Raw genomic sequence first — 13,116 nt, 5'->3', positions numbered from 1 at the left:
ATCAAACACCTTCTGATTCAAGCAGTGATAAATATTAAAAGCAGCTAATATATCCTTCAGATTTATTACAGTTTTAACAAATATTTTTGGATTTGTTTTTTATGCAGGGGTAGTACGCAAACAAATGTGGTTATTTCTTTGGCGCAGTGCAAAGTAAAATTTAAACTTAACAAATTATATTTTAATAAGCTACACTTTTAAATTGTATTATTATTATTGTGTCCTTAATAAATTTTTTTGTAATTAGTTGTTGGGTTAACAGGTTGCTACTCGCAGTTCTCATGGTCTGGAAGCTGATGTTTGGGGCCTTGGATGTATGCTATATACTTTACTAACCGGTAAACCACCATTTGAATCTGAAGCTGTTCGTAGTACATTGACAAGAGTGGTCATGGCAGATTATCAGGTAATCTAAATAATTATATTTTTTTTCAGCTGCAATAAACAAATGTGGAACATATCTTTATCATATGTTAACTACTTCTTTATATGCTGATAATTTTCAAATTGTGGTTTTTCAGTATATTTTTTTTTTACTGAATTAGTTGGAGTTGAAGAAAGTAAACACCTAAATACAGTAGGCAAATTATCGTTCTAAATCATGCATGAAGTTTTATTGAGATGGTGCTAAAATAAAAATTGCTAACATTTTCAATATTTTTTATTTTAACATAAACACTTTTATAAACTGTGTTATCTATGTTTGAAAATAATCAGAATGTTTAAATTTGTAAAAATGTTATTGAGATTCCTGAAACAAAAATGATGAATGCATATTTTTGTACTCTGCCCTGTAAGAGTCTAAATTGAATTTATTTTATTTAAATAACATTGAAGACATATTATTTTTACAATTCAGAATAGAATGTAGTGGGAGTAGAAATACACAAAACTGTCATCTCACTATTCTATCGATTAGTATTCAGTGATTGAATGAGATAGGACAGAAACACATTTGACATGTTACTTATTCTCTATTAACATTTTTATAGTATTATTTATCTCACACAAATACGGGTACAGTTTCTTCATGTTTAAACTTCACTAATACTTAATACTTAATTTAATTCTTGATATTATTTTTTTCAATTGGTTAATGAAGAAGAGCGCGATTGCTATTTTTAATGTTAATATTTATGTTCATTTATAATATGTCATGTTATGTTTGTAATTTGTTGATAGATGCCTAAACATTTTTCACCTGAAGCAAAAGATCTTATTGAAAAACTTTTGAAAAAAAATCCAAGAGAACGCATCCTACTATCTGCTATCTTAACTCATCCTTTTATTACCCAATCTAAACTAAATGAACCTCATAAATTTTTGGTAAGTGTTTAATTAATTATGATTCTTATATTTATCGTATCTTTTTTTGTAATCTATTGCATGCTAGTTTCAGATATCTTATTTTGTATCATCATACGTTCTGTGAAAAAGTAAACTATAAAAATATTATTGAACTATGACAAATATGAAAAGAACTTTTGCAGAAACAATATCATAATGTGTTTAAATCTAGAATAGTGATGTACTAAAATTAATTTTCCTTTTTCTTATGGATAACAATAAGAAAGATTAATATTGTCCTATCACAAATAAACATTGCCAACAATAAAACAAGTGCTTTTTACATGATTTCTTTAGCTCACTTTCATTCCACGGTTAATGGATAGTACACATAAGAAGGTGGAGAGTAGTACACATGCGCAGTAGATTTTTGGGATGAACATTGATGTAATCAATCAACCAGCATAACACTTCGAATACCCTTGAACGAGATATCATAAACTCTCCCATAAATATTTAAACATCGTACTAATAAAAAGTATAAAATAAAATTTAAAGACATGCTTTTAAAAGATCTAAAAAATGGATTACCCAGTAAAAATAAATAGAAGATAATTTTATTTTCAAAAAAATAATATGTATAAAGTTGTATATTTTCGCACAACCACAATGAAAAGCATGGGGCGTGCTTTCATATTCAGTATCTACATAAATTCTTTACTATGACAAAGGTTTTGATGCAAAATGGAAATGATAGCTCCAATATAGATTATCTAGTAAATCACTTGGGATGAACTACAGTTACGGTGGAAAATAGAACTGTGGTCATGCCCCCTGTTTTTCATTGTGGTCTTGTGAAAACAGATTTATGCATATTATGTTGTTGAAAACAAAATTATCTTCTATTTATGTTTATTGAATAATCCATTTTTTTAAAAATTGATTTATTTTCCTCCTACTTCAAGTTCACTAACCATGACCAAGTTCACAGATCACTAATCATCACTATCTACTTGCAATGTTGACCACTAAAATGAGCTTGAAATTAATGTTAAAATAATAATTGGCATTTGGTAAAAAAGGATTCAAAACCCATTGGGTTTACTCATATGTAATCTAAACTTTGTAAATAAATACTTTCTTTATTATAATACTTGATGTTTGACAACAATTTCTGCTGTTGTCTGGGTAAACTATCTTGTGTTTTAATTGTGTAATATTAATAATGAATGAACTCAATGCAGTAAGTACGAAGTAATAGACTGGATAAAGGGAAGAGCATAGATTTTCCATATGTCCATATAAAGTCTTATATAAGATATATATATAACATCTTATATATATATATATTTTTTTTTTTTTTTTAATTTAGTTGAAATTATTTTAATAAGTTTTTAATTTTAATTTTTTATGATTAATTCACCATATAAGCTCAGAGCTTGTGCATAGGAATATGAAATGGAAATTTTGTGGTATATGAAAAATGCCATGCCTGACCAGGATTCGAACCCATAATCTCTGGATGAAAGGCCGAGACACTGCCACTCTGCCATGGAGATCAGCAGAGCATGAAATTATAATTCTATTAGTTTTTAATTTTTCATGATGAAAGAAGTAATGTAATGAAATTATATATATTTTCATATGGAGTCGCTGTTCCTTATGAATGTTACCTCAACCCATATTACTTTAAAATGATAATAGAACACTTTGTATAAAAGTTGTGTAGGTGCACCCATGCAATAACTAGAATATGAATGTCAAATTATTATTATACTGTTGTAAAAAATGATCTTACCTCTTTGCACCACTCCATTATGTTACATGTGAAGTTCTGTCTTAGTTTCTTCATTGATAAGAAATGAAGTAACAGGATAGACTTTGGTCTATCTGACTTACGTGTACTACAAGTTTTACAAGTAGGCTAGTGCATATGTATTAGTCAGAGGTGTGGATAGGGCAGCCTGCTGCCCAGTGTTAGCAGAAATCCATTGGTTACCTCTTTTCCTTTACTCTTTATGTTTCTAAAAGTTTTTCAATTCCGCAGTTATGTTGGTCGGCTACACATGTATACATATTTATTATTCTGGCAATAGTTATTTCACTATAACAAAATAAAAATTATATAAACATAACAATAAAAATTTCATTATACATGTTCAATATGGTATTAAAGAAAATTGAAAGTAAAAAAATAAACTTAAGTTACTTTTTGTTACACTAGAAATTACTTTTCCTTTGAGAAAACTTTATGAAATAATTTTATATGACTGCAGAATGTTTTAATTTGTATTGCACATGAAACCAGTCTTTAACTGGCATATGATCGATTGAATAAACAAACATTAATAATGATATGTGTTTGGACTCTTTATTGTAAATCATATTTCTTTATGTCTTCTGCCTTAATTTTAAATCTTCTTTGTCTAATTTTTTTCCGTGTTCATATGGAGTTGCTATTCTTCTCTGGTTGTCTTCAATTCTTGCTATCCTTCATTTCTTCACTAGTCATTTAGTTTGCACATTAGCCAAACTCCAAATAATCTTTCTGCCTACGTTTTCATTTATTTCTTCTAGTTCCTCAATCTTCATTTCCATTATTCTATTAGTTTGATAATTGATATCATCTCTTCTTGTATCATGACCATTCCATTTAATCTCCCTCTTTTGATCATTTTTTCAGACAATTTCATCACTTTAATAGTATTCTCTATTTTCGTATTGCATAAGCTACATAACAGCAAGTGAAAAATAAAAGTTAAAGATCAAAAACATGATAATATCAGATGAAACTCCCTAATTTAATTACCATATTAGAATAATTTTTAGATTAAATAGCAGTGAAAAATAAGGTGGCATAAAGAATTTATATTTCATGTGTGTGATGACAAAACCTTTTTTTTCATAAAAAATAATACCTATATAATTTTTTGAATATTTTGAGGTTTATTGCTAACAGTTTTCAGATGAGCAGAGGTCAGCATATACTAATGTGCACTTTGATGTTTCAGAATAGAAGAGAAGATGATAGTGCATTAGGGTCACTTACAATGACTACTACTGGTAACACTACATCTTCAAACCGTGCTAATTATGCTGATAATCACTTGCATTCACATGCTAAGATACGATCAAGGTATTGTTAGCATATTTGCTAATTGTTAAGTATATTTTGGTTTATACAATTGATTTGGCAATACAAATATGATTTATTATTATTATTATTATTATTATTATGTTATTAAAAGATTGATTTATTAGTTGTTTTATCAATTAGTATTTTAAAACTAGACTGTACAAAATCTCCATATTTAAATTTCCTTTTTTAAAGAATTTCCAGTAATTTAATTTTATTTTAAATTACTTGTTCATACTAATTTTTATGTTTATTAATATGGTAATTATGAGTAATTTATATTTTTTAAAAACTAAAGCATTTATTTAATATCAAATGCGTTTCAAAACTTTTTTTTTTTGTCTTGATGACAGCATATCCGTTATGTTAGTTGAAGCTTCACTGTAAATCTTTTTGGTGATCTAGATAGAAATAAATGACCTTGACTGAGGATAAATCACATACACTATGAACGATCAAGAAAAACCTATTCTGACAATTGTAATCTCAGGTAACAATTGTACTTTTATGCTTGTAAAATCTCAAATAAAGTTTCAGTTTTTGTAATGCAAATTGATATAATTTCCTTAGATACAGAAATTCTGTTTCTTCAAGAATGAATGAAAAGAATTTGAAATGGTGAACAAGGAAATATGCATTGACAAGTTGAATTAGTTGAAGTTGGTGTTCATTGGGGATCAGATCTTGTCAATTACCTGAAAGGGAACCCTAAGTTGAAATTCCCCAATTTTTTTATTGTATTTTAATTATTATAGACTGAAATACATTCCCAGTAAATAAATCACAAAAACCTGTTCTAAAAGGTGGGGAAAGGGGTCACCATTTAAAATTTCAATTTGAAGTGAAAGTAGTTTAATATATTTGTAAAAAAAAGAAAGAAAAAAGTAAACAGATTATTTATTAAATTATTACTGTTTCTTTTTGTAGTTGGTTGCACTTAAGTAGGCATATACCAAAAATCTATTGTTTGTCAAGATCATCCTTTGATAAATATTTCAAGTTACAAACTTATCAGACAGTCTAGATTTGACTTAAGTGAATTGCTACATCAGCATATTTTGTTCATCATGAGATTAAACATGGATAGAAAAAGACACAAAATTGAGTGATATTGTACAAAATCAAAGATGTCATGAAAATATAAAGCAGATACTACTTTGTGGTTGTAAAGTTTACAGAAAAGTTTATTTTACAGAAAATAAATTTATATACAGAAATTATGAAATCTATTTAGAATTTCTTAAATAACTAATTTTTTCTCAGAATATTCTGAAAACAGTTTTTATGTAACGTAATACTTTCATGTTATAAATAATAAGTTCATACATTCATAATAAGTTACATGTTAGAAATGCTTTTTCTAATGTTTAAGTGGGTTGCTCTACATTTTGTTTCATTAAAAAAGATTATCATCAACTACGTACAAAAAAATTTAAAATAATACATTTTCTATTAAATCCCATGATTGTGTATATTCGTATTAAATCAAATTTTAGATTTTATGGGTCAAAGCTTAAGAATTTTATGTTGCACTACCAGTGCAATTATTAAAATGTTTAGCAATAGTCATTCTTTTCAGCCTTGGGTTTCTCTTTATAATAACTAGCTTTTTCAGCCCTCTTTTTATTAATGTTTCTTATGGATTGTCTTTAAAGGTATTGCATCATTAAACATTTCTTTCAGTTAATTACATGAAAATCCTATCCCTTGAATTACTATATTTTAAATTAATAAAAAGTTAAAAGTATAAAGAAAATAAATACTTATTTCAAATATTAACAAAACAATTTTTCCTTTTTGTTATTCCTAGAATGGATCCTAAGAATATTTTCAAAAACATTGGAAATTGTATAGTTGTGAAAAGGAATTGCTTGGAAGTGTAGCATACATATTTGAAATGTCGTATTATGTTTTGTAAAATGGATATATCTTTAGATACACTCTGAAACTATATAAAGATAATAAATGATTAATGTAAATTATTATTTTAAAAATATCAGCTGTAGTTGTTTTTAAGGTAAATATTCAGATTGTTTATTCCTTTACCGGTCTTTGACAGAATATGGTGATGTGCATGATTAGGGCCTTTGTTGGAATATTCTGTCAACCTTTTGTCGTGTTTTAATTCATTTTGTATCACAATATTCCATCATTTTGCATAGTTTTTTTTAGAAGTATTCTGCAATTATATATAACACTAGTTGTTAGTTTTAATACAGTATAAAGTGAGGGATCTTCATGTCTATTTGATTTAAATTCAGCTGACCTGCTGTAATAGGAAGTTGTTTATTTATGGTTTTCTGTGAAGTCAAACTCTGAGCACCATATTTCTTATATCATGAAATTCTATGACTATATCAGTATATAAATGTATAATTATGTAAATATTTTGTGTGCAGTTGTATAAAGCTAATTGCATAAATATTTTGTATATATGTGTGGTGTGATGGAAATTCTGCGAATATTGCATATCTGTGTGTGTGTGTGTGGGTGCAGGCGTGCATGCATCTGTGTGTGTGTGTAATAAAATATCTATTGCATGCAAAAATATTGTTTTTAAATTAAATATTAGGTCATTATTAGTCAAAATATATACATTAAACAAAAAAATAGAACAAGATAATGTTCATTTCTGTAAAAAAAAAAAAAGAAACTGGTAAGGGGTTAACCTACCCACAACTTTTTGTCTTGAGCAATCTGAGCTTTTATGTTAGTTTTACCCATACTTTAGCTAAGAAAGTTGAGTTTTGAAGGTGCTGTTTTTTCATTCTGTTTTTCCTTTCTTGTACAAAACCAGGATTTGTAAATAGATAAATCTACAATTAAGAGTGTTGCTACGCATTTACTAGTCGCACCTGCTTGATATCAGTTGGACTAGTTTTGGTGGAGATAAGAAATAAATAAATATACCATCCTTGAAAATGGTGCTTTCTTTAAACAGAAAATTGTACTTTTAAGAAATATTAACAGTCCATGAGATCTTGTTATTTTTTTGTGTCAGTGATAAGTTTATTACATATAGAGCTTACATATACAGCTGATATAAACATTTATTGCGGTGAATAATCGACATTTACTTCTAGAAGCTTTTAGGCTGAGTAAGGGTGTTTTAGAAATGGGCACTGAAACAGACTTTTTAGAAGACCTATCCTTGGAAGAATTGCAGTTTTGTTCAAAATCAATTGTTACTTTTCTTTCATGGATATTCTGTGTAAAAAGTAGAGGACCTGCTAAGATGTATTTTACTTTATTAAACAAAGTAAAAGACTTTTGGAAACAAGAGTACATCATTTTAAAGGATAGAAAAATAAAGAACAAACAGTTTAGTCGTACATTGTTTATATCTTCCCTAAGTTTTCATAAAAAATTATTATTAGTTTTTTAAAGATGTAAATTTTGTGATTACTTTGATGCTTAAAATAGTGATTTAAAAATTATCACTATTGTAATTTTACTTTTTAATAAATTTATTTCATTTTTTTTTGGCTTTTTTTCAGATCTGAAGAAAGACATCATAAGTCTGACAGTAGACACACACTTCGATCAAAATTTACTCAAGGATCTAGCTTTCATGATACAGATATCAGTGGCTCATTTTTACCTAACCGACAGAATATTCCATGTTCAACTGAATATACTTCAACTGATGGAGCAGGTGTTTTTACTGCTGGATGCAAATCAGAAAATAAAGTGTGTTCTCGACATAGCAATAATGAATCAAATCATTCAATCAATCAAATTTCATGTTGTAATAATTCCGATAATCAGGTTGTTGTGTCAAACAGAAATTGCAATAATGTAAACCAGTTATCTTGTTGCAGCAATGATAAACCGATATCAATTCATTGTCGAACTTGTGACATGCGATGTAACGATGAGGAAAATCATTCTCAATGTTGGCAGTGCCGTAGAATTGAAGCATTGGAATCAGAAAGACTACCAAACGATTGGTGTTGTCCTGTGAGTAATTGCGTGTCAAGATCAAAATGTTTTTGTGATGATAATTATGACAAAAGAATGTTTGGGAACTCTGGTGAAACTTTAAGTCATCCTTTTAGTAAACCAAATACAGCAGTTGAATCTAATAACAGTTGTAGAAGTAGGCACTGTAGTTCATCGCATAGTTCAGAACATTGTAATTCTGATAGAGAAAATAGCAATAAAAGTAAATCATCTCTAAGAGAGGTTACTAGAAGAACAGAAGAAAAATGTTTAAGTTGGTGTCGAAAAATAAATTCAGCAAATAAAATTGACAGCAGTTACAATTGTAACGGTGTTGATAATATTGTAAAAAATGATAATTCTGAAAAACAAACAAAACTTAGTGTACCCCCATTAAGTTCATTGCGTCTTCAACCGACAAGACATAGAACTAAAAATGCAGTGTTGAGCATCCTTGAATCTGGTGAAGTCTGTATTGAATTAATAAAAAAAAAAGGATCATTAAAGGAAGAGCGTATAGTTGATGTTTGCCGAATATCAAATGATGGACTTAGAGTAAGTATTTTTTTAGTATACTAACAATAATTTGTATGTTTATATTTAAAAATTAAGAGTGGTTATTAATTAATCAAAATGAAATTTTTTTAATAATCAACTGCATAAAATTCATTACATTCTACTAGGAATATTCGTTCACTTGATTCAATTCATGGAATTCACCATTATTTACTTTTCTACCCAGAATTTTTATGTTAAAACACTTAAATAATCATACTTCACTTGCTGTAAATTCATGCAGATTTGGTGATATTGATTTTTTTTCCTAAGTTTGTAACTGATTTTAAGTTAAATTACCAATTTATTATAAATGAAATTAAAAATTTGTGGTAGAAATACTATGTGCAAGATAAATTCTGATAGTAAATACCATTGGGCTATTTAAAGAAAAACACATTAGTTTTTAAAAACAATTTTTATTATCAGCTATACTTTAAACTACTTTTCTTCACAGCTTTCTTGATTACCAAGACATTTATCTTATCAAAATACTAAATTTTGTATTTTCTCATAGAACAAGAGTCGATAAAAACAACCAATTCTGTCCTATCTTCTCAAAAATCTTTTCCTGACATTTAAATTAATTTTTGATGTAAACAAATATATTTCTGACTGAAAGCTCGTTTCGCCTGTGCTATTCAGCATTTTATATCACTCCTGCTTCGTCCATCTTTAGTAATTCTACTTTCCAAATAACAAAATTCTTCTATCTCCATAATGTTTTCACATTCATTGGTCTATCTTCATTATTTCTACTACATTTCATTACTTTCATTTTGTTCTTGTTTATTTTCATGCAGTAGTTCTTGTGTAGGACTTAATCCATGCTGTTCATTGTTTCTTCTAAATCCTTTTTACTCTCAGCTAGAATTACTATATCATCAGCAAATCGTAGCATCTTTATCTTTTCACCTTGTACTGTTACTCCGGATCTAAATTGTTCTTTAATATCATTAACTGCTAGTTCTATGTAAAGATTAAAAATTAACAGGGATCGGGAACATCCTTGTCAGACTCCCTTATTACAGCTTCTTTCTTATGTTCTTCAGTTCTTACTGTTGCTGTTTGGTTCCTGTAAATGTTAACAATCGTTCTTCTATCTCTGTATTTGAACCCTATTTTTTTTTAAATTCTGAACATTTTATTCCAGTCTACGTTATTGAATGCCTTTTCTAGGTCTATAAATGCCAAGTATGTTGGTTTGGTTTTCTTTAATCTTCCTTCTACTATTAATCTGAGGCCTAAAATTGCTTCCCTTCTCTCTATACTTTTTCTGAAACCAAATTGGTCTTCTCCTAACACTTCTTCCTCTCAATTCTTCTGTACAGAATTCCAGTTAAGATTTTTGATGAACGACTAGTTAAGCTAATTGTTCTGTATTCTTCACATTTATCTGCTCCTGCTTCCTTTGGTGTCATAACTATAACACTCATTTTGAAGTCTGATGGAACTTCCCCTTTTTCATAAATATTACACACCAGATTGTATAATCAATCAATCGCCTCCTTACCTGCACTGCGCTGTAATTCTGCAGGAACACTGTCTATTCCAGGAGCCTTTCTGCCATTCAAATCTTTTAATGCTCTCTCAAATTCAAATCTAAGTATTGTTTCTCCCCTTTCATCCTCTTCGATTTCCTCTTTATCCTCAATAACACCCATTTTCTAATTCATTTCCTCCGTATATCTCTTCAATATGTTCCACCTACCTGTCGACTTTGCCTTTCGTATTATAAATCGGTGTACCGTCTTTGTTTAGCAGATTATTAGTTTTTAATTTATGTACCATAAAATTTTCCTTAACTTTCCTGTATACTCCGTCTATTTTACCAATGTTCATTTCTCTTTCCACTTCTGAACACGTTTCTTTAATCCACTCTTCTTTTGCTATTTTGTACTTCCTGTTTATAGTATTTCTTAATTGTCGATAGTTCCTTTTACTTTCTTCATCACTAGCATTCTTATATTTTCTACGTTCGTACATCTGCTGCAATATATCCTCTGATATCCAAGATTTTCTACCAGTTCTCTTTGTTCCACCTAAGTTCGCTTCTGCTGATTTAAGAATTTCCTTTTTAACATTCTCCCATTCTTCTTCTACATTTTCTACCTTATCTTTTTTATTCAGACCTCTTGCGATGTCCTCTTCAAAAAACTTTTTTACCTCCTCTTTCTCAAGTTTCTTTAAATTCCACTGATTCATTTGATACCTTTTCTTTTAAACCCAAATCTACAATTCATTATCACTAAATTATGCTCACTATCAATGTCTTCTCCAGGGTAAGCTTTGCAGTCGACAAGTTGATTTCTAAGTCTTTGCTTAACCATGATATAGTCTATCTGATATCTTGCAGTATCACCTGGCTGTATATTCTTCTATTATGATTTTTAAACTGGGTGTTGGCATATAAGTCAGTCCCTTCTTTCAATCCTTTTGCCCAGCCCGTATTCACCCACTATATTTCCTACCTTGCCTTTTCCAATGCTTGCAGTCCAATCTCCAACTATTATTAAATTTTCATCTTCTTTTATATTTTTAATTTTTTCGTATACACAGTCTACCTTATCATCATGGGCGCTTGTAGGCATATAGATGTTAACAATTGTTATCAGTTTATGTTTCGATTTTATCCTTATTACAATGATTCTATCGCTATGCATTTGGAAATATTCTACTCTCTTCCCTATCTTCTTGTTCATTACAAAACCTACTCCTGCTTCCCCATTATTTGAAGCTGAGTTAATTATTCTAAAATCATCTGACCAAAAGTCATTTTCCTCTTCCTACCAAACCTCGCTAATTCCTACTACATCTACGTTTATTGTATCCATTTCCCTCTTTAAATTTTCTAACCTACCAACTTTTTTTAGACTTCGAACATTTCACGCTCCACCTCGTAGACTGTTATTTTTTAATTTTCTGGTGACCCCTTCCTAGTAGTCCTCACCTGGAGTTCCGGACTAGGTTACCTCCGGAATATTTTACCAATGAAGGCGCCTCCATCATTGCTATATGAAAATGCAGAGCTACATTTTCTTGGTAAAAAAACAGCTGTAGTTTTCCATTGCTTTCAGCAATTTCAACTGTATATTAAGACAATATACAGTGATTGATTTTTATTTGGTGAAAATCTTTTGTTCTATTTATCTTACTGTTGGTAAATAGAACTAAATTTGTTCTAGTAATAGATTAGTATTGGATTGATTTGGAAGACCAATCTCTGTTACATTTAGTGAACAAATTCAAATACGTAGGCTGATTAAACATTATCAAGTATTTAAAAATGCTTTGCAAAATAGGGCTAGAAAATCAAAGTAATGAAGTTACTAAAAAATTTGTGCTCAGTGTGCACTATAAATGGTGTCGAAGGAAAACAGAAAGAATAGATTTAATGTTAATAACACTTGAATTGATCAGTATTGTAGGGGAGATATATTCCTTTTCAAATAGAAATCAGTGGTGAGAATTTGGTTCAACATTATGACCCTGAGGAAAAAGGCAGAGCATGAATATTCTATATCAGGAAATGGTTTTAAGTTGATTTTCATCTATTTTGAACCCTTTGTTTTTTTTTGTATTTAAATTTTACATGATCCTCTCAGCTGAAAAAAATTCAAAATGTAGTATCGGCTAAAAAAATACATTTGAATGTTTTTCAAATTAAAACATGCCTACTTGACCAATTATTTATCTACAGGTAGAGCATACTGTGAATATTTCTTGATATACAAAACCTTGTAGGAATTACATAAGTGTTTTATCAAGTGTGGAATTCAATAGCACAACATAACAGTAGGTAAATTTGAGATATATTACATCACAATAATTCTACTAGACTATTACCACACAAGCAATGCTAGTTATTTGAAGCTGATATTAAACCTCCTTCCACATCTGCTATAAAGCCCTGACTTAGTTTACAGTAAATTCCTGTAATCAGTAGTTACATCACAACAGATAATGAAGTGACACATGCAGTGCAATGATGAATCATGAATAGATCACCTGAGTTTTTCATTTCATTAATAGTATGTTAAAACTGTCACTTCATAAATAAGTGTAGTACTATTTTTAACTATGTTGAAAAATAGGTGTTTGGATTTATAATGAAAGTTTATCTTTTTTTCATTATCTCTTATTCTTAAGTATATGTATATATTTCTAACCTTCCCTCATATTTTGTAATGTAGTAG

General features: G+C 29.0%; 1 protein-coding gene across 1 annotated transcript in view; it reads left to right on the top strand.

Annotated features, from left to right (window-relative positions):
* The window catches only part of SAK (polo like kinase SAK), a 51,940-nt gene that overhangs the window by 14,704 nt on the left and 24,120 nt on the right, over positions 1-13,116 (top strand). The window contains exons 6-9 of the mRNA XM_075357497.1: positions 263-406; positions 1,183-1,326; positions 4,299-4,423; positions 7,921-8,920. Of these exons, the coding sequence (XP_075213612.1) occupies positions 263-406; positions 1,183-1,326; positions 4,299-4,423; positions 7,921-8,920 (1,413 nt within the window). The remainder of the gene's footprint in view (positions 1-262; positions 407-1,182; positions 1,327-4,298; positions 4,424-7,920; positions 8,921-13,116) is intronic.

The sequence above is a fragment of the Lycorma delicatula genome, chromosome 2 (assembly GCF_047948215.1).
Source record: "Lycorma delicatula isolate Av1 chromosome 2, ASM4794821v1, whole genome shotgun sequence".
In the NCBI taxonomy this organism is placed as follows: Eukaryota; Metazoa; Arthropoda; class Insecta; order Hemiptera; family Fulgoridae; genus Lycorma; species Lycorma delicatula.
Note: the sequence above shows the minus strand (reverse complement) of the source record. Positions and strands in the feature narration are given on the sequence as shown.